Genomic DNA, 20,608 nt, shown 5'->3' on the forward strand with positions numbered 1-20,608 from the left:
TCTTGTTAGTGTAATGTTTCCAGGATTCCAGGCCTCCTCTTGAGGAAGGGCCTGGGAGGCAGGTGTGTGCCATTCCCTACACAGGCTTTCTAGGGGTGGAGGTCTTCAGGAGTCTTAGAGAGTACTGACATGTCAGACATGGAGGGTGGGGCCTTGCTAGGCCTCAGCAAGCAAAAGTACATGGGTAGTGACCATGTTGGCAGGAGGCTGGGTGGCATCACAAGTACCAAAGGGCAAGGGCAAAGATGAGTAGGGATCCTGGAAAAGGGACATCTCTTGGGAAACCGTAGAGGTCCCACACACAGCCTGCAAAAGTGTCCCTAACTGTACACCTGGCCTGGGAGGAGCCACCGTGCCCCTCGGCCCTCAGTTCTTGGCATGCTCGTGCCAGGCTGGGACTGTGCAAAAGACAGTAGGCTATTGCTGATACTTCTGTTTCCCCAAGAGAAACACCAGAGGCTCTGCCTGTTCTCACCCAGGCCCAGGGAGGGGCAGTGACACTGGTCTCTGTGACCTCACCTGTTTACTCACTGATCCACTGTCATTTGTAGAGAGGGGACTGCAACAGTAAGGATGAGGACCAGTGATGGGTAGGGAATTGGGCCATGTCAGGAAATGTTCCCAGAGGAGCAGGAGAGTCCTGACCCTGAGAAGAGCAAGGAGTGTTCTGGGTAGAGGGGGCAGCAGCTGGTGAGACTGGAAGAGCCTGGAGCCTTGGGGGCTGGAGAGTGTGGTTACAGAGGGAGTTGGTGAGGCTGGAGGCCTGGGACAGTTTGCCTTGATCCTAAAGCAACAGGAAGCCATGGAGCAACTCTACCCAGGGTTAGTAATCTTGGATTGAAATATCACCCTGACCGCAGAGAGAAGAATTTGGAATGGACGAAGATAGCAAAAGCACTTGGTTGTCTCCAAGAGGCAAGACATAGGCCCCCTAATTGAACTAGCACAAGTTAGATCCAAACAGTGGGATTTCAGAGTCACCGAGGAGGTGGGGCTCCAGGACTTGAGTGAAGTATGTTGGTGCCAGGGCAGGCATTTAAGAGGCCTTGGCAAGGCAAGGGAGTTTAATTCAGCATTGCGTGGTCTGGCTGGAAGGTCTAAAAATACACAGAATAGACTGCTGAACACTGGTCTGAGGCTCAGTGAAGAGGCCTCAGCCCAGCACAGGTTCTTCTTCAAAGCCTTGGTTGGGACTGGAAAGGCACAGTCAAAAGCCAGGAGGAGGCAGGGCAGTAAAAGAGGAAAATGAAACCAACCAACCAACCAACAACCTAGCAACCTACCATTCAAACAGTCAACCAACCAACCAACCAACCAACCAACCAACCAACCAACCAGCCAACCACAAGGGTCGATTATAAGGTCCTGGGATCTGTCAGGGTCACTCACAGAGAGCATAGCAAGGCTGTGAGTAGGACTAAGGACAGCCTTGGACACATGCTCCGTTTTCCAAGATGAAGAGTGTAAGGAGGCACCTGGGCATGTGGTAATGGCTGGTAGCAAGGAATGAGGGGAAACAAGGACCAGGAGGCCAGTGTCAAATGTCACAGGTCCAAAGCAGCCAGTGACCCTGCCCTTAGACTATCTCTGGTTTGGCACTTTGGGGGTGCAGTTTCCTCAGTGCTCTAGAGCAGAAAGTCCTAGAGGGACGGCCTAGGCATCTTTCCTCGGGGGGGTGGGGTGGGGGGGTGGGGAGGAGTGTGCTGCTGCCGCTCAGGCCAAGGGCTACTCACAGCTTCTTCCAGCCTCCAGTGTCCCGCCCCTTCTTCGGTACCCACATCGCCCCTCGGCACAAGAACAGATCCCAGACCAGGTCATGTAAGCCATTTATTCATTTGTTTGAAAAATAATGTATTCCATTTATACACGAAGCTTAGTGAGAAGTGCTCATTTACTTCAGACAACACCTGACATGTATGAATGCCCCTCCCTCCTTCCGTCTACTGACTACTCTCTTCTCCCCTCTGTGCAGTTCTAGAAAAGAAAGCCATGCTAAGCCAAGGACTTGGGGCTAGCTTGCTCCTCCCCTCAGCCACCCTGTCTGCAGCAAGCCCCGGGCACCTGTCTTAAGGCTCCAAGACCATCTGCATATTCAGAACCACGGCCTCTTTCCGGCCAGCTGGGATGGCAGCCCTGTCAACCCAGTCAGCCGCAGGCCACATTCCTGCCTATGCAGCCTGAAGTGAGTGCCAGGGAGGGACAAATATCTCTCCAAGCCTTGGGAGCAAAGTACAGATCTACAAAAATAAGATTTCCACTCAGAGAAGCATCACCAGGACAGTTAAAACCAAGGCCCCCACACTGGACTCAGTGGGGACATTGGATAAGCCTCCAGGGGCAGGTGGGGCAGGAGCCGGCTGCCACCAAGGGAACTGAGGTGACAAGAAGAAACATAATACTTGACTCGCCCACAGTGCCCCTCCTTCGGCACTGCCAGGAGCGTCCAGCCCTCCGACAGCTCGGCGAGGTAGGTAGGAGCAGCCAGCCTGCAGTGGGCAGGCACGACTGAGGTGGCCTGTGAGGTGGGTGCCCCCAGCCGAGGGTGGCTCTGCTGGAGAGCTAGACTTGGGCAGCCAAGACCCTGCCTGCTCAGGCTCCGCCAGCCTGTCACTTCAGCAGCTGCGGTTGTCTACTTTAAAAAGATTTGCATATGCTAAACAAGATTGTCAGCAGCTGAAGAGGTCACGGGGATAATTGGACTTATAAAATCGTTTTTTTGTTTTGTTTTTTTTTTCCCTGAAAAAGCCTTCTCAGAAGACGCCTGGGATAGTCAGACCCCGGGCTGGGCCCAGATACCACACTGCCTCCTCTCCCAGTGGGATGACTGGCTTGTCCCCATCCAGGGCACAGAACCAGGCCTGGCCATCCAGGGCCTTTCTCCTAGGCAGAGCCAGGCTGCCCTCCCACTTCCCCAGTGTCTGAAGAGGAGTTGGAGCCCCAGGGGAGCCTGGGAAATGGAGACCACTTCCTGTGCTGTGCAGTTGCCACAGCTGGACACGGTTCAGTGGCCCACGTGGAACAGCCTTCTCTTCCCTTGGCCTTTGGACAGGGCCTGTCACATCCCAGTAGCAAGCTATGTGCCTGTGAGCAGGCTGCCTCCATCATACCCTCGGGCTACAACATTAATACTCTTACAGGAGAGGAAGGAAGGGCAGAATTCGTCTCCGAGACTAGGCAGCTCTCTGAAACGTTTAATTTCTGGAGCACTGACCTCAAGCGAAGCCTGTCTGAAAAAAGGAGACCGGAATCCTGGGGACAACAGGGGCACAGATTGAGTCCCACTGGAAGAACCTCACACTTGGGGGCCAAGAAGAAAAACCTGTCTCCTTTGGAGCCACTGAGCACATTTGCCTGAGGCAATTCTGCCCCTTCCTCCCCAGCCTAGGTCCTGCCCCAGTGTGTGTGTGTGTGTGTGTGTGTGTGTGTGTGTGTGTGTGTGTGTGTGTGTGTGTGTGTGTGTGGAGTACCCAGGCGACAGGAACCATGACCCTCCCCTTGGGTGGGAAGGACCCCTTGCATTAGCTTTGAGAGCAGAGTTCTGGCACCTCTGTTGACACTTGCTCAGAGTGAAGAGGCAGTGGGAACTGCTGCAAATGTTCATGGAAAAAGATGTTCTTTGCTCAAGTAAAAAAATATCAAATCTAATAAATCTATGAAAGCTCGTTCACAACATGTACAGCGTGTTTCCCATTCCACCCGACGTGGGACCGAGTTGCTGTTCAGTGCCATGCTGTGCTGCCTGGCCAGACCTGGTTACTAGGATGTGCCAGGTCCTTACCAGCCGGGGTTCCTCCAGCTGCCTCTAGCTTCGACACAGAGACACAGAACTCTGCCTTGTGGTTCCTCCACCTGGAGGCTCATCTTTCACCTCCAGAGCTAGGGAGGCCTCAGCTGACACTGGTTTCAACTGCATAGGGTTTTGTTCAGGTTACAACCGTGTCCGCCCTGGCCAGCGGGTGGCCAGGCTCACACCATAGACTCTCGGTCCCTATCTGGAGATGGAGGGAAGTCTGCGAGATCTTCGCTGCGGCTATAGTCAGACGCACGCACTGGGAGGTTATCACTGGTGGCTCTGGTGACGCTGTCATAGGACGGGGGGAAGGATGTGGAGGAGATGGAGGAGCTGGAGAGTGGACCGCTGCGCCGGGAGAAGTTCTCATTCATCATGTAGGCGATGAGGCCCTCTCGCTCGGGGGCATCCTCATCAGAGAGGCCACTGCTGCCCGCCTGCTGGCGGAAGAGGAAGGAGGCATGCTTCACTGACCGCTGCAGCAGGTGCCTCCGGAAGGCCCGCTGGATGACTGTGGCCGACACCTCCTCGTGTTTTCGCCTCAGGGTGGTGGTGATGGGCTCATAGGAGATCTTGGAAGGATTGGCTGCCATGAACTTTTCTTCCATCTGGATCTTCAGGGCATCCATCTCCCCAGACTCCCCGAGTACCCTCTTGGTGAAGGCAAAGAGGATATCCATACAGTGGATACGGTCCCCGCTCACCATGGGCAGGTCCATGTTGATGAGACTGATCTGGTTAGGCTTGGCAATGCGGAGCGGCTCAGACAGGGCATCCGCAAAGTCAGACAGGGCCAAATACTCAATGAACTGGGTGGCCTCTGGGTCGAACTTCTCCCAGATCTCGTAGAACATGTCGAAGTCGTCCTCGCTCAGGGGCTCCGTGCTCTCCTCTGTGGCCACACTGAAGTTCTCAAGGATGATAGCGATGTACATGTTCACCACGATGAGGAAGGAGATGATGATGTAGGTGGTGAAGAAGAGGATGCCCACTGCTGGGCTCCCACAGTTCCCCCGGGAGCCATTGCTGTTGGGCAGGTTGGGGTCACAGTAGGGGGGTCCTGTGTTGAGGATGGGGCTGAGGAGGCCGTCCCAGCCAGCCGATGTGGTGATCTGGAAAAGGCACAGCATGCTGTTGGCAAAGGTCTGGAAGTTAAACATGTCGTCGATGCCGGCCTCCCACTTGACGTAAGCGAAGTTGGCCATGCCGAAAATGGAGTAGATGAACATGACGAGGAAGAGGAGGAGGCCGATGTTGAAGAGGGCCGGAAGGGACATCATGAGGGCGAAGAGCAGCGTGCGAATCCCCTTGGCTCCACGGATCAGCCTGAGGATGCGGCCGATCCTGGCCAGACGGATGACCCGGAAAAGTGTCGGGGAGAAGAAGTACTTCTGGATGATGTCGGAGAGGACAGTGCCTGTGGGAAACAAGAAGACTGTAGCTCCTGCCCTCCTTCCAGGTCAGGTGCACTGAGGACAAGCGTGACTGTAAAGGACAAAGGCCTTCCAGGAAGACAGGGTCATTGGGACATTCTAGGACGTGGCCTCCTCTTTTCTCTATGACCCTGGAGATGAAGATGACATTCTACTAGGTGTTTTCTCAGCTCCATTATTCTAGTTGTAAGGACACACTTGCCCGGTGGCGGTATACCAGAACATCGGCTATACATGGGCTCTGAGGTCAGAAGGTCCTCAGCACTGCAGCAGCCTAGCAAGAGCCACAGCTCAAGGGTTCCTGCTCCTCACTATACAAAGTATGCCCTGAGGATCAGAAACCTAGGGATCTCCTGGACACTCACGGGAAATGCAAAGCTTCACCTCCACCCCTAGCCCATCTTTTCCTAACAAACGCAGACACTGCAGGTGCGTACAAAGAGCCATGACACACAGGAAGAATGTCTCTGTAATGGTTCCTGTTACTATCTGGCTCCAGACTTTTCCACTTTGGGGTCTCTACTTTGAGGGCACAGGTATATTACAGGAGAGAGTGGAGCAAACTTGCCCCTTGCGGGTCCAGGGACCTCTCCTGGCTCTGTCAGGAGTGCTGATGGTTGGCAGGTGCCAAGAGCACTGGGTTATGCCCCTTTCAGCCTTCATTTCATTAGACTTCCCAGAACCCTGGGAAAGCTAGCCACAGGCATGATCTCCCTCCCGGATGGAGCCGAGAGAAGTTTACTGGCCCAAGCGACAAGCTGGGACGAGACCCAGACACTCTGGCTCCATGACAGCTCTTAGCCACACTCTGGGTTGGTCCAGCACCAGGACTAGCAGGTGACTTGGAAATGCATGCTGTACCTCTCAAAGCCTCCAAGACGTCAGTGGTCACTTTAGCTGACACCCTGCACCCCCCTACAGTGCTTTCCAGCCCCACAAGGGACACTGCCATCCTTACTTTCCCCTGGAGACTTGGGACATTTCTGAGCCTACTTCATGCTCTAAACGCCTGCCCCAGGGAAATGAGTGTCTTGCCTTAACCTCTGATTGGATTTGCCAGAGGTAGATGGCATTTATGGCAGAAAAGCAAAGTCAGAATGACCCCAAAGGCAGATGTGCACTTGTAGGAATGGGTGTGTGCTTCAAGTATTTGAGCTGTAAGCACAGCAACAAAGACAGATATACGTGGTCAAATTAGACTTCATTAAAATTAAAACAAAACAAAACACTTCTGCTTCAACAGGCATCACAAAGACAGCAAAGTTTGATTTGTATATTTGATAAGGGATTGGAATCCCGAATAGATTAAGTGCTCTTTACAACATGACAATAAAAACGATTAATTACTCTAATTTTAAAAAATGAATAAAAGTTTCTAATAGCCATTCTGCACGCAAATACCTGGTGAACGTAGGAAAATGGCGTTCAGTGTCATTAGCTACCAGGGCATTAGAAACCCCGACGCCAGCGAGGCGGTGCTGCATCTGCAGGTTGGCTGTAAGTATTATTAAAAACTCAGCCATACGTCAGCGATGAGGTAAGTAAATGGGAGCTCTGACCACCAGTGACTAGGTAAATGGTGCAACCACTCTGGGAAATGGTTTGGCAACTCTTAAATATTTCAGATGAATGGTTGCCAGGGGTTGAGGAGGAGTGGTCATGGAGAGAGGCTGCCAAGTGGGTGTTCTAACATACACTGCTGATGGCTACTCAGTTCTGTGACGATCCAGTCATGTTCCATGCAACCATCATCGAGCCAATGGCAGACTGTAGTGTAGACCTTCCTACAGGGTCAACACCACCTAGGGACCTAGTAGCTAGTTGTCTTTGTGTTAGGTAAATTCTGTGATGTTCACAAAATGATGAAATTGCCTCGCGACACATTTTCCAGAACATCTCCCCGGTTAAGCAATGCCTAATGAAATCGAAACCCACAGAATGCACACTGTCAAGTGAACTTTAAGTTAACCTGTGAGTTTTATGGTACACGAACCACATCTCAATAAAGCTGTCATATAAGAATTTGGATTCTAGCTGAGTGGTGGCGGTACACACCTTTAATCTCATCACTAGGGAGGCAAAGGCAGGTGGAGCTCTGAGTTCGAGGCCATCCTGGTCTACAGAGTGAGTTCCAGGATGGCCAGGGCTACACAGAGAAACCCTGTCTAGAACCTCCTCCCTCCCCAAAGAATCTGGGTTTGGGGCTGAACAGACATGGTGAGGACCTTGTCTGTGTTAGGCTCTCATCCCATGTTGTCCCCCCTCAGGGGAACTGCAGGAGGTTTTGAAACCTAGCACACGTGTTGGACTATAGTTTTTCCATCCCAAGAAATGACTGGTGTCTTCTACACTATCAGGTTATCTACCTCTAATCCTTAGGGACCCAACTTGCCTCTTCTTCCTTCAGCCTAGGCTGCAAGCTTCTGTTTGGAGGGTAGGAGAGGCTTTGTAGTGGCCATTCCTTTTTCTAGTCTCAACCTTAAAATTTTCTTAACAGTCACAGAGCTGTGTCCTAGGGAGGGTCAGGTCAAGATGGAGTATTGAGTTCTCTTCAGGGTGGCCACTTAGGCCTGAAAGGGCCATCCCAGACAAGCTCTTATTAGAGTGATGTGTAGCTCTGTGTATGTGTGCAAAATCGTGCATGTGAGTGGGTGTGTGCATGCTTGTGTGTGTGTGTGTGTGTGTAAGGGGACACTAAAGAAGAGAGAGCAGATCAGGAGTTAAGGCACTAAGTAGAGTGCAGAGAGCTGGATGAGGAGCTAAGGCATAAAGTAGAGTGCAGAGGGCTGGAGCAGACACACAGCCTGGGCAGGACTTTCCTGTCCAGCAATCTTGCATACCCACCAACAATGGAGAGAATGACCACCACGAAGTCGAAGATGTTCCAGCTGTTGGTGAAGTAATAGTGACGCAGGGCAGCCATCTTGACAATACACTCGCCTGTGAAGATGGCCACGAAGAGCAGGTTGATCTTGGCCAAGATGTTGACCTTCTCAGGGCTCTGGTCATCCGTCTCTACCATCATGGTCACCATGTTTAAACAGATGAGGAACATGATGGTGACATCGAAGGCCTGCTTGGTCACAATGTCGAATATGAAACCCTGGTACTTGTTCTGGAAGAAAAGGCAAGGAGCTCAGCGCACAGAGATCCCAGTAAACTCACCAGTCAGCCCAGATGACTTATATCCTACTCACCTGTGAGACTACAGCGCCCCCAACTCCCACTGCACAACACATGTAGAGGAGGAAACCATGGAGGTAGACCAGATGGCCCCCCCTGCCTGTATATGCAATCCCCTCCAGGCAGAGGCCCAGTAAGTAACAAGGCATCCTCCTCCACCAGGCCACCCTGGTGCACCTTCAGGTAGATGTGTACCCTGGGTTTCAGCACACTGTCCATGTGCTGCTCTTCTGTCTCACAATCTGGAGGCTCAAGGTCAAATTTAAGCTTCAATCCTAGCACTTGTATGAGCCTTCAGACTAATATGTTTTCTCCATGTTATCTTATGGAGTAGATATTATTTATTCTATGGACTAAGGTATTTTATATCTGCGTGTTTCTAAGTACACTTATTTTTAAGGCGTGCACATGCGTGCGTGCATGTAGGTATGTGCACACGTGAGTACAGGTGCCTGTGGGATACAGGGGTTAGTGGACCCCTGCAGCTGGAGTTCCATGCAGCTGTGAGGAAGCCACTGATGTGGGTGCTGGAAGCTAATGTCAGGTCTTCTGTAAGAATAGCACACGATTTGAACCACCGAGCTGTCTTTCCAGCTCTTCTGTGTGCCATTAATTGTGAGTCCAGATTATTTGAAGAGAGAGAGAGAATTAAAAATGCATTCATTCCCCGCCCCCCTCTGTTTGTCACCCCCAATCCAGGAGGGAATAGGGTGGGTAAGGAGAAGGAAAGCTTTGTCCAATCAGCTGGTGGCTCAGGGTCAGCTCACCTACGTACTTTGTCTTCCATTGGTTTTTGTTTGCTGGTTTATTTTCAGGACAGGATCTCAATATGTAGTCCTTGGCTGGAATTGAACTCACAGAGATTCCCCTGCCTCTGCCTCCCAAGTACTGAAATCACAGGCAGGTACCCCCATGACCCAACTCCTCATTCCATTTTCAAGAAAGTCTAACTAGCAGAGAGCCCAGCACCTACCCTGGACCTACTCAAGGTCTGAGGATGAGACGGTGAGTGGGAGTAGGGATGTGGATGCCCACTACACTGCCTGGGAAGAGCATGTACCCCTGAAAGGAAGGAAGGGGGCCATTGAAAGCAGCTGAGTTCCTGTGAGTATGCAATGTGCCCTAGATGTCACCACCTGTGTCCTCGTGCCTTCCCTCTATCTGCATGAAGCTCAGACTTCTGTGTGGGAGAGCAATCTGAGAGTGCCTCTCAGCTGAGCAGCAGCCCGAAGAGCCCTTGATGGGAAGGTCTTTGATGGAGGAGCCCGGGGCTCCTACGAGACCCTCCTTGACTCTACCAGGGAGCCTGGCTCACCAGGGGCCGTGGGATGGGCTTCTGGGGTTTCTTGGAGCCCAGCTTCTTCATGGCATTGTAGTACTTCTTCTGCTCTTCCGTCATGAAGATGTCCTGGCCCCCTAAGTATAGAAAGACAGCACCCGCATAATTTTGGGGTTCTCAGAACTTTGCTTCCTGAGTGAAGGTGGCAGGTTCAACCACTTTGTAACTTCCTATCTCAAAGGTATATTTGGAGAGATTCATGCCCCCCCCATCTGCCTTTCCAGGGTACTTCCCCCTCCCCGTTCTCTGGTTTTGTGGCCTGCAGATCCAGTGTTCACCTCTCCCTTATCTCAGCTCAGGCTCCTCTCTCAGCATCACTTGCTTTGGCTGCCACTAATCATGGCTTCTCTGGTGCATCTCCCTGGGGCTCTGCACAGCCACACCCAGGACTCTTGATCACAGATCGGGTTAACAGTTCACATTCTCACCCCTGAATCTCAGCTAGATGAGGGCAGGTCCCCTCTGTTCTTCAAGGCCACCTCCACCTCCCTCCCCACCATATTCTATCCAAATACAGAAGAGGCTCATCCCCAAGGTCTGATGGGGGCCTCTGGCTCCCCATCCTCCTCTGCCTCCCTCTCCAGGCAGAGCCAATACTCTACGTATCTTTTTCTTCTGCTGGTTGAAGTTATCAATGATGACACCAATAAACAGGTTGAGGGTGAAGAAGGAGCCGAAGATGATGAAGACGACGAAGTAGATGTACATGTAGAGGTTGTCTTCCCACTGCGGCTGCTCCTCATACTGTGGGGGAGAAGCCAGGCAGGGCGGTCACAAGGTGGGGTGGGGCAGCAGTGGGGCTGGCATGTGTGCATGTGTGTCTGCAGTGAGGCCATCAAAGGTGTGTGTGTGTGTGTGTGTGTGTGTGTCTGCAGTGAGACCATCAAGTGTGGTGTGTGTGTGTGTGTTTCCAGTGAGGCCATCAAAGGTGTGTGTGTGTGTGTGTGTCTGCAGTGAGGCCATCAAGTGTGGTGTGTGTGTGTGTGTGTCTGCAATGAGGCCATCAAAGGTGTGTGTGTGTGTGTGTGTGTGTGTGTGTGTGTGTCTGCAGTGAGGCCATCAAAGGTGTGTGTGTATGTGTGTGTGTGTCTGCAGTGAGGCCATCAAGTGTGGTGTGTGTGTGTCTGCAGTGAGGCCATCAAGTGTGGTGTGTGTGTGTGTGTGTGTGTCTGCAGTGAGGCCATCAAAGGTGTGTGTATGTGTGTGTGTGTGTGTGTGTGTGTGTGTGTGTGTGTGTCTGCAGTGAGGCCATCAAGTGTGGTGTGTGTGTGTGTGTGTGTCTGCAGTGAGGCCATTGAGTATGGTGTGTGTGTGTGTGTCTGCAGTGAGGCCATCAAAGATGTGTGTGTATGTGTGTGTCTGCAGTGAGGCCATCAAAGGTGTGTGTGTATGTGTGTGTCTGCAGTGAGGCCATCAAAGGTGTGTGTGTCTGTGCAGTGAGTCCATCAAGTGTGGTGTGTGTGTGTGTGTGTGTGTCTGCAGTGAGGCCATCAAGTGGTGTGTGTGTGTGTGTGTGTGTGTGTGTGTGTGTGTGGTAAACCTGAGTGGAGAGGATGGTGGCCAGCAATGACAGGCTAAGGGGTGACCTCATATCAGTGTGTGTCCAGGCCCTGGGCCAGTGGGAGCCTGTGTGACACTGAGATCTCTCTCAGTCTTCTCCCCTCAAGCATCAGTGTGACTGGGTGAAGCACCAGGACCAAGGAGAAACTCATCTCTGTCTGCTGCTTCCACCTGTTCTCCTGAGTGAGAATGAACAGATCACGGTGGGCTGGATCTGGTTGGATCTGGTTAGATCTGGCTGGATCTGAAGCATGTTTAATTTGGGGACTGCGTAAGAGGCCAGGCCTGAGCACTAGGAAGCTGAACCTTGGAGCACTCTGCTCGGCCCACAGGCTGGCCTTTCAGGCCACGAGGCCAGGAGGCCCGCATACTGGTCTTGTTGGGAGAAGCTCGTGGCAAAACCTACCCCTCTGGAGTCCACAGCCGCATACATGATGTCCATCCAGCCTTTAAATGTCGCCTGTGAGGAAGAGACCGTGAAGGTCATCAGACTTGGCACTTGGCTTCAACTACAAAGAACTCTCGTCTCAATTAGGCCAGGAAACAGCCTCCTACAAGAAGCAAAGCAGGTCCCAGCCCACCTGTTCAGTAGCATCCAGAAGGCTTCAAGTAGGGGTGGGGATGGAGGAGAAGGTGCTTAGCAGAAACCCCAAGAAGGCCATGTTAGGCTTCTCAATCGAGGCCTTGTGTCTGGAAGGCCAGGAGAATGTTCACTCCTCAAAAACACACATTCCAGACTCTAGACCCCCAGGCTGAGCTGGTGAGCTGTGTCCTGCCTCTCAGAGGACCAGCATCTTGTATGTTACGACAGATTCTTTTTACCACTGTTCGGGTGAGGGGCTAATGACTTGCTCTCCAGAAGGAAAAGAAAAATCCCTTACGTATTTGCCAAATTCTCTGGTGTGAATATTCCCAGCATTGTGATGTGACCAAAGGGAAGAGAGGCAAGACCCACAGTGTCACAGTGCACACAGCATGGGCAGAGCAGACGGCAGCCACCTGGGCAGCCTGGGTGGTAAACAGGCACACCAGGCTTTTGTGTTTCAGCATCTCTTAGTCATAAAGTTTAGTTTTCTAGCAAAGGTTCAACAACCAACTTGAAACATGTCTGCACACTCTCAAATCCAGTGAGCTGTCACCGGCTGAACCTAGCACACCTCACCAAGGCTGCAGCCAAGTTAAGGAGGATGCATGAAGGAGATGGGTGAGCTCAAAAAGAGCTCAAGAGACATTCTTGGTGGTGAGACCTGCTTCTCAGGGGACTCCCACTGTGTCCTCAGCAAAACTTGACCTTCCCCAGACCCCCTCTGGAGCCACAGGGTTGGCTCTGCTATTCTCTCTCTTTCTCACTTATTTTAAGGTTTGTTTTATGTATGTGCATGTGTGTATGTGTTGGGTCTGAGCACATACATAGGGTAACCCCCTCCCCCCAGAGGCCAGAAAAGGGTGTTGGCTCCAGTGGAGGAGTTGGAGCTATAGCAAACCATCTGACATGGGTACTGGAACCTTAATCCAGCTACTCTGGAAGAGCAGGAAGCATTCTCAACTGCTGAGACATCTCTCTAGTCCCACACATGTCTGAGAGTTCTCCCCCAACCTCCAGACAGGGTTTCTCTGTGTAGCCCTGGCTCTCCTGGAACTCACTCTGTAGACAAGGCTGGCCTTGATGTCAGAGATCCAGCCTGCCTCTGCCTCCTGAGTGCTGGGATTAAAGTCGGCACCAACACCACCTGGCTAAGAGTCCTTTTTTATTTTATTTTTTAATATTTTACTAAAGTGTGTGTGTGTGTGTGTGTGTGTGTGTGTGTGTGTGTGTGTGTGTAGGTGCATATATACCATGCTGCATGTCTAGAAGTCAGAGGACAACTTGCAGGAACTGGTTCTCTCCTACCACTTGAGTCCTGGGAATTGAACTCAGGTGATGATGGGGACTGGTGAACAGTCTTTGGGTCATGAAGAAACTGTTTTGCTGGCGAGAATGGGGCTAGAGCTCCTTCTTCCTTATTTTTTTCTTGGCTATGAGGTACAGCAGCTTGCCACACTGGCCATGAACTGCCTCACCATGCATCCAAAGCAAGGGGCTGACCTCAGGGCAGTGCAGGTGGTGGGCAAGTGCTCTACCCCTGAGTCATATCCCCACCCCAAATGTCGTCTTTCAAACAGCCTGAGACATTTTATAACAGAGGATGGTCAGCCACAATTTCAGTAACAGTTCAGCAGTCTTTTGTACCTAGCCTGTGCCGCCTAAAGAGGTGGGTTGAACAGATGGCTGGGGAAGGGGTCCTGTCTGATGCTAGCTTGCCCCCATGCCAGACACCCTGGACAGTGAGGGCTTTACACAGAGCCACTATCCTGGGCCCTGTGACCCGACTACAGGGTCGGCTCCTGCCCACAGCAGGGCGAAGGGCAGATTTCGGAGGCACCGATAGAGGAAGGAAGGGGGTCCCTACTCTTTTGTACTTACCACCTGCAGAAGGGCCAGGTACCCAGCCCCCACGTTGTCGAAGTTGACTTTCACCTTGGTCCAGTACAACTCTCCGGTCACGTTGAAGGACTCACACTCGCTCTTGTTGTTCACGATGGTGTAGTTCAGAGGCAGGTCCCCTTCGGTCTGGTTGATGCATCTACCGAACTTCCCGGCAAAGAGGTTCACGCCCATGATGCTGAAGATGAGCCAGAAGATGAGGCAGACGAGGAGGACGTTCATGATGGAGGGGATGGCGCCCACCAGTGCATTGACCACCACCTGGTGGACAGAGAGGAGACTTAGTTGAGTCTGACAAGAACACGCCCTTTCCAAGACTTCGCCCTAACTACTTGGTGGCTGTGGGGGTGCAGTTATGGAGGCTAGAGCTCTGGTGTCAAGTGAGGGGGAGTCAGAGAGAATTAAGAGGCCTTTTTATCCTTGCCCTAAACTCCAGAACATACCAGCCTGTTCCCTTCCAGGCCCTCTTTTTGCTCTCAATCCATTTTCATAAAAAACTGTCTGCTAGTCAAGGCTGCCAGGGGTCCAGTGGAAAGGATGGGCTTAGACACAAGCGAAGGCTTATAGGCCCTGTGTCAGTCCCATGAGTTCTTAATTCTCCATGCCAAACTTCCGGTTTATTTTCGGGTTGCTGCTGCAGAGAGAGGATGGATCCCCTGAAGTCTACCCAGGAGACCCATGTGCTATGTCTACAGGCTGTTGTTCCTGAGTCTCCTCACGTGGCTTCCTGACAGATACTTCTGGGGAACTCCAGTCCGAACGTGGTCCGGGCAAAGCTAGCTGCCCAGGAGCCAGGAAGCTGTCTATCACACAGATGGGGTGAAGCTGGGATTCTGTTGTGACACAGAGGGTCCACTGTCATACAGGATGACATTCTGAAGCTGCCAGCACAGCCCTGGAGCAGGTGGGAAACCATGTTCCCCAGTGCTCCCTAGGGCACCAAGCTTTCTGCAGAGTTTGCCCTTGGCTGGCACTGCAGCCAACAGCCACATCAGAGGCATTCCTGGCACCTGGCTTCCGCGGGTCCCTCTGGAATCAAGTGTCCTTGGCTCCCAAAGAGACATTTAACTCTGGTTTCAGTACTCCCTTGTGGGTGGGAGTCCTTGCCAGGACTAAGCAGTCTAATTGGTGGTGCAGGCAAGGTTCAAAGCCATCGAGCCAATGATGAGCTGTGTGATAGTACTTGCTGAAGGGGTGGGACAGACGGTGTTCTCTGAGGCCGTGAAGAACTGGGTATGTCAAAGCACAGACACATACATGCACATGTGTGTGTATACACATGTACAGAGAAACACACAAATGCACAAACACTCATGCACATGTACACACACACACACACCCTTCTTTCTTGTTGACTATCATAGTTAATTCTTTTGCAGTGCTGGGGGCAGGGTGTCAAACCCAGGACCTTATACACCGAGGCAAATGCTGGGCCAGAGACCCACATTCCCCAGCCTTTGGACTGTTTTTCTTGAGGACTTTAAAGTTCATCTCTTAGAAATGAATGGAACTGGAAGATATGAGACAAGGTAACCCAGGCTCAGACAGACAGACGCTGTTTGTTCTCCTCATATGTGGTCCAGCTCCTAATTTTTATATATGTATATCTATGTGGGAGTGAGTGTGGGGAGACCTGTAAAAGGGGTTATGGGAGGGGAGAGCGGACAAGAAGGGCCAGGGGCAGGGAGATGGGATATGGGTGAACCAACAGGAGCTAAGTATACATAAAAATGTCATAAAGAAATCTGTTACTCTGCATGCTAACTAAATCATTGTTTTCAAAAAGAAATAGGGCTACTGAAGCAGTCCAGGTGGTGACGGTCTGAGGACATGAGTCTGACCTCCTGAACCCAGGGTGGAAGGACAAAGCCAGTTCCTAAAACTTGTCTCCTATTCTCCAAATGCATCTGGTGGTATATTGGCCCCCATGCTCACAAGTATCACACACACACACACACACACACACACACACACACACACACAAATACATTTTTAAAAGATATTAAAATTTGCCTCACATGCTCACATTCTTTGATAAAATGTGGTAACACCCCCAAAAGTCTATGGGATCAAACAGGCATTTGCTAAGCCATGAACTTCCACTCGGCAAACCGTCATCCGAAGGTGAGAACACAGCTCACTCCACAACACCTTTCTTGGCTCTTGCTACACTACCCTTCACCATCACATAAGGACACGGGAAAGGCATCCTGTGACTGCCAGGAATTGAGGGACTTCAGGCCAACCCGCAGAGTGACACACAGGGTGCTGGAGTCCTGTGGCAGAGCAGAGGCAGAGGGCCATGGTGCTGATGGGCCTGGGTGTGAGCAAGACTGTGCTCCGATGAGTTCACACTTCCTACCTGAAGCTGAGGGCTTAAACTCTTCCTGGAGATTCTGGACCACACTCCTCAAAGTCAGCAAAGAGACCACAGAGCTTCAGACCAGGCCACTTGTTCTGGCAGCTGGGCGTGTGTCCCCCCCACCCCCCACCTCCTGGGATGGCAGAGGCTCCACTCACCCTCATGCCCTCAAATCGTGACAAGGCCCTCAGGGGTCGAAGTGCACGCAGTGTCCTCAGTGACTTGATGGGACCCATTTCGGCAAAGCCTAGGGTATTGGCCACAAGGCTGACCAGCGAGACCTACAGAGAAGGGGTAAGGGTGGAAAGGCAGGGACAGCTCCAGACACAGGTGGTAGGCTATCGGTTCATCTAGACGAAGCTGGACACTTTTTCTTTACCAGCCCGTGAACTGCTAGGTCAGGCTTCCCAGAGCCTTGAAGGCCTGGGGCAAATCCTGACTGTAGACCCTTTAGAGAACCCACTACATGTATGTTACAACCACCAACCCTGTGACCTGGGACGTATCATTTCTGTTCTACCCTGTGTGGCTGAGCCGAGACAGAGTTTGGGCTTCTACGTCCGACCTTAGGGCTGGTTCCCTCCTTTCCCTGAAACTTCTATTTTGGGGAAGGAAGGACGGTCCTGGTTTGCATACAAGCCTCAAAGGGTCATGGGGCATTTTTCTTAAGTTGTACTTTGTAACAGTTGACAGCTTCTAAGGACCCAGACAGGGTGGGTGACACTGGAGTGGACTCTGCTCTCTGCTCCCTCCATCCCCACCCAGCACCCCCCTTCTGTGGACCCCATCATGCCAAATGTCCGAGGGCTGATGCCTCTACTTCTCTATCCCCTCATGATCACACTCTGGGACAGGTCTCTAACCTGGACCTCCTATGCCCTGGTGCTATGGATGGGAAGGGCATAGGAGCCGAGGTCCCGGAGCTCTCTCCTAAGCTGGGAAGCACTAGGTGGTCACAGAGCACCGACAAGACCCAGCTTAGTTCCCAAGATGCTTTCGCCACCCTCAAAAGATGCTGGTGACCTTCCCCGGGGCGGAGCAACTCTTCTTGGGGTCTGCCTATCTTGTTTTAGCCACCTTTGGCATCTCCTTCCAGCAGATGCTTCTATGTCTGGACTAAGGGCCCCCTGTCTCAGAGGAGGCCACCCCAATCCTTCCAGCTGTTCTGGCTGCAGCTTTGAAACCATCCCCACCTGCTCTGATGCCACACCGGAGCCATCGGGATTTCCTGTTGGCCTTGCCTTCAACACAGCCATCTATGGAGATGCCTCACCACCTCCTGGCTTCCCACCGACAGCCTCCTTACCCTACGTCAGGGTCCCCCACACTTCCCCCTTGCCTGCAGAGTACGGGGCCCTTTAAGAGCAAAGCCAGTGTGCCGTGTCCTTCCACTTAAAGCCCTTGATGCCTCCCTTTTCCTTCTTCAGGTGGTGCTGGGGACTGAAGCCAGGGCCTCACACGTGCTAAGCCAACACTGCCCCCGAGCCCACACTTTCCCTCTCCCTTTTTGATTTGGAAGCAGCATCTCACTAAGTTACCCACCTGGTCTTGAGCTTGTAATCCTCCTGCCTCAGCGTGAGTATGCATGATATAGGCCTATTCTCCCATTCCATGGGGCGGGGGGAGTCCACGTTTTTGCAAAGGCCTTATGTGCCTTTCTCCCCTCTTGTTCCTTCTGCCCGGCCACTCTGGGGTGATTGCTCAAAAGTGTCAGACTTGGAAAGCTCTGGTAAACCCCTAGGGGCAAACCCTCAGATCTGACCAGTCAGCTCAGCAGCCCATTTGAGCTAGGTTACTTGAAGTTGTGCCCTGCACCATCTTTCCACCCTGTGCCCTGGTTCCTAGACTTCTAGGGCCTCCCTATTCACCCTCACACACAATACCAAATTGGCCCCTCCCCCTCTCCTTTTTGAGACAAGGTTTTTGAGCCTTGTTTGGCCTGGAACTTGGGGATCCTACTGCCCCAGTCTCCGCAGTGCTGGCGGTACAGGCTGTGCCCTCAGGCCCTGCTATCGCGTGTGCTTACTTATTGGTTCTCTTAAAAACACCTTTACAGGCACTTATTTACTGGGTGTGCACACGTGTGTCATGGTGGATGTTTAGAGATCAGAGGATAACCTGTAGGAGCTGTAAATTCAACGCTTGGCAGCAGCCGCCTTTACCTGCTAAGCCATCTTGACAGCCCTCACTGGCTTAGTTCTGTTCACTTTATTGTTTGCTGTCGCCTCTGTCTAGGTGAGCTGAGACTTTGTAGACTTACAATAGTCCTTGAACATGGACCCAGGACTACATGGAGTCCTGGGACGGCCTGGAGATTGGGACCTCCTAAGACAAGGGGCCACCTAAGGTTGAGACTGCCTGGAGACCTGGGAGACCATCTGTGGCTGAGACCACCTCTCTTAGGCTAGGATGGCTAGTGTGGCTTAGGCTGGAATGGCAGCAGTGGGGTCATCTCCTGCTGTGACCTTAGCTTGCTTCTCCACAGGGAAGCACTGCTGATCCCCCTCAACCCTGGGTTGCCTGGATTTGGTTAGTGGGCTTCCCAAGAAATCCTTAGCCTTCCCCAGACTGAGTATCTATCCCTCAGCTTGCTTCCCAAGAAAGCATCAGGAAAAGCAGGCCAGGGGTTCTCAAGGCAGCTCTGGGAGGATCCTAGGCCCTACTTTGGCCTCTTAACAGAACCTTTACCTCAGGCGGAGAGAGCCGGGCCAGGTTGCACCCACCCCAGCCCACTGCCACACACTCAGTCCTCCTGGGCACCTGGTCCTCCATGTATTCTCTATCCCACTGGGCCTCCAAATGTAAAGACACCATGGTTTGATCTCCACCCTAGGTGGTGGCCTCCTTTGAGTCTTGGCTGAGCCTGTTGGGGCTGAGTCTCTTCTCTGCCAATGAGTCAGCCCTGTGGTATATAAACCCCAGCGCTAAGCCCAAAGACCACCAACAAATTCACACTTTCTGGAGAGTGACTGCAGATCCTGATAGCCATGGTTTCCTGCAGAACCCAACCCAAAGATGCATTCACATCTGGTCTTAGGAGCCCCTCCTCCGAGGAATGCACCCACACCTGGGCTCCTGAGCCCCTCCTCCCAGGGATGCAGCCACACCTGGGCTCCTGAGCCCCTCCTCCCAGGGATGCAGCCACACCTGAGCTCCTGAGCCCCTCCTCCCAGGGATGCACCCACACCTGGGCTCCTGAGCCCCTCTTCCCAGGGATGCTCCTCACCTGAGCATTGTCTCTTCCTCCCTGACCCAAGTTCTAGGTTTCAGACTACTGGCTTCCTTCTGTTCACCTGCCCTACAACACAGCTAAGCCCCCTCGCCCCCCAATTCCACATGGCAAATCTGCCTGGCCTGTCTTTCCACCTCTTGAGTTCTTTCATGTGTCCACTCACATCCACAATTAGGAAATCAAGCCAGCACCAGGCATTGGTGAAGTACTTCTTGAAGCCGTAGGCCACCCACTTCAGCAACATCTCCAACACAAAGACGTAGGTGAACATCTTGTCGGCATACTCCAGCAGAACCTTGATGGTCTTTCGCTCCTCCAGGTAGATGTCCTCAAAGGCCTGCAGGCAAGGCAGACAGAGGGCTCAGGAGTGGGGAAACTGAGGCCAGACACCCGTTAAGGAGGTATGGCTCCTTTCACAACTGTCAACTGTCATGTTCCCCTTCAGCCACAGATGGGTCAGGAAATTGTCCTCACTACAGATGGCTATCTGGGCAGGGTGTCCCCTTCTGCACCAAAGAGTAAGCATTGGTCCCATGCTGTTGAATCACTCTCCTGCTGGGCTTGGGGCTGACAGCTATAATCCCAGCTGAGGCTGAGGCAGGGATGCCATGAGACACGTCTTAGCTGGAGAGAGATGGGGCAGGGGAGGGAAAGAGGAGAGAGAAAAAAAAGTGGGGGGGGGGGTGGAGAGCTACCAAGGCTAGCTTGGGGAAGCTTTGTGAGGTCTTGCCTCAAAATAAAAAAAAAAGTAATAAATGAATGAATGAATGAATGCTGGCTTGTGCCCCTGTCTCCAGCCCTTCCTTAGCATATGTAGAGTCACAGTTTGATTCCCACCACAGCAAAAATAAAATAAATCATTTGCATTAAATAAACAAACAAGATGTAGACCAGTTAACTACGCTTTTCCAAACACGCTCATTTAAACCGGAGAGAGGGACCAGGGGCAGCTCACGGTTCTCTGCTGGACACAGGGCGCAAACCTCCTCTGGCTTCCCCTCCGTTTTGCATTTTTTCTACTTGTATATTTACCCTGTTTCCGGGGGGGATTTATATTGGACTCCACTCTAACAAAGACCATTGTCCCCTTATAATGAACACACTTAATAAACAAAAACCCAGCAACACTTGATCCACAGCAGAGTTTTTCTTTCTTTTAAAAAACACATATTCAGACAGTCCCCAAATATCAGCCACACAGCACCTACTATTTTTTAATTAATC

General features: G+C 52.1%; 1 protein-coding gene across 1 annotated transcript in view; it reads right to left on the bottom strand.

Annotated features, from left to right (window-relative positions):
• Positions 1-3,966: 3,966 nt before the first annotated feature.
• SCN5A (sodium voltage-gated channel alpha subunit 5) overlaps positions 3,967-20,608 on the bottom strand; it is a gene marked incomplete at both ends in the record, with an annotated part of 75,959 nt that continues 59,317 nt past the window's right edge. The window contains 8 exon segments of the mRNA XM_080933998.1: positions 3,967-5,207; positions 8,068-8,338; positions 9,722-9,822; positions 10,348-10,489; positions 11,712-11,765; positions 13,770-14,051; positions 16,311-16,433; positions 19,548-19,721. Of these exon segments, the coding sequence (XP_080790124.1) occupies positions 3,967-5,207; positions 8,068-8,338; positions 9,722-9,822; positions 10,348-10,489; positions 11,712-11,765; positions 13,770-14,051; positions 16,311-16,433; positions 19,548-19,721 (2,388 nt within the window).

This window comes from Micromys minutus, assembly GCF_963924665.1.
Source record: "Micromys minutus genome assembly, chromosome: 21".
Classification (NCBI taxonomy): domain Eukaryota; kingdom Metazoa; phylum Chordata; class Mammalia; order Rodentia; family Muridae; genus Micromys; species Micromys minutus.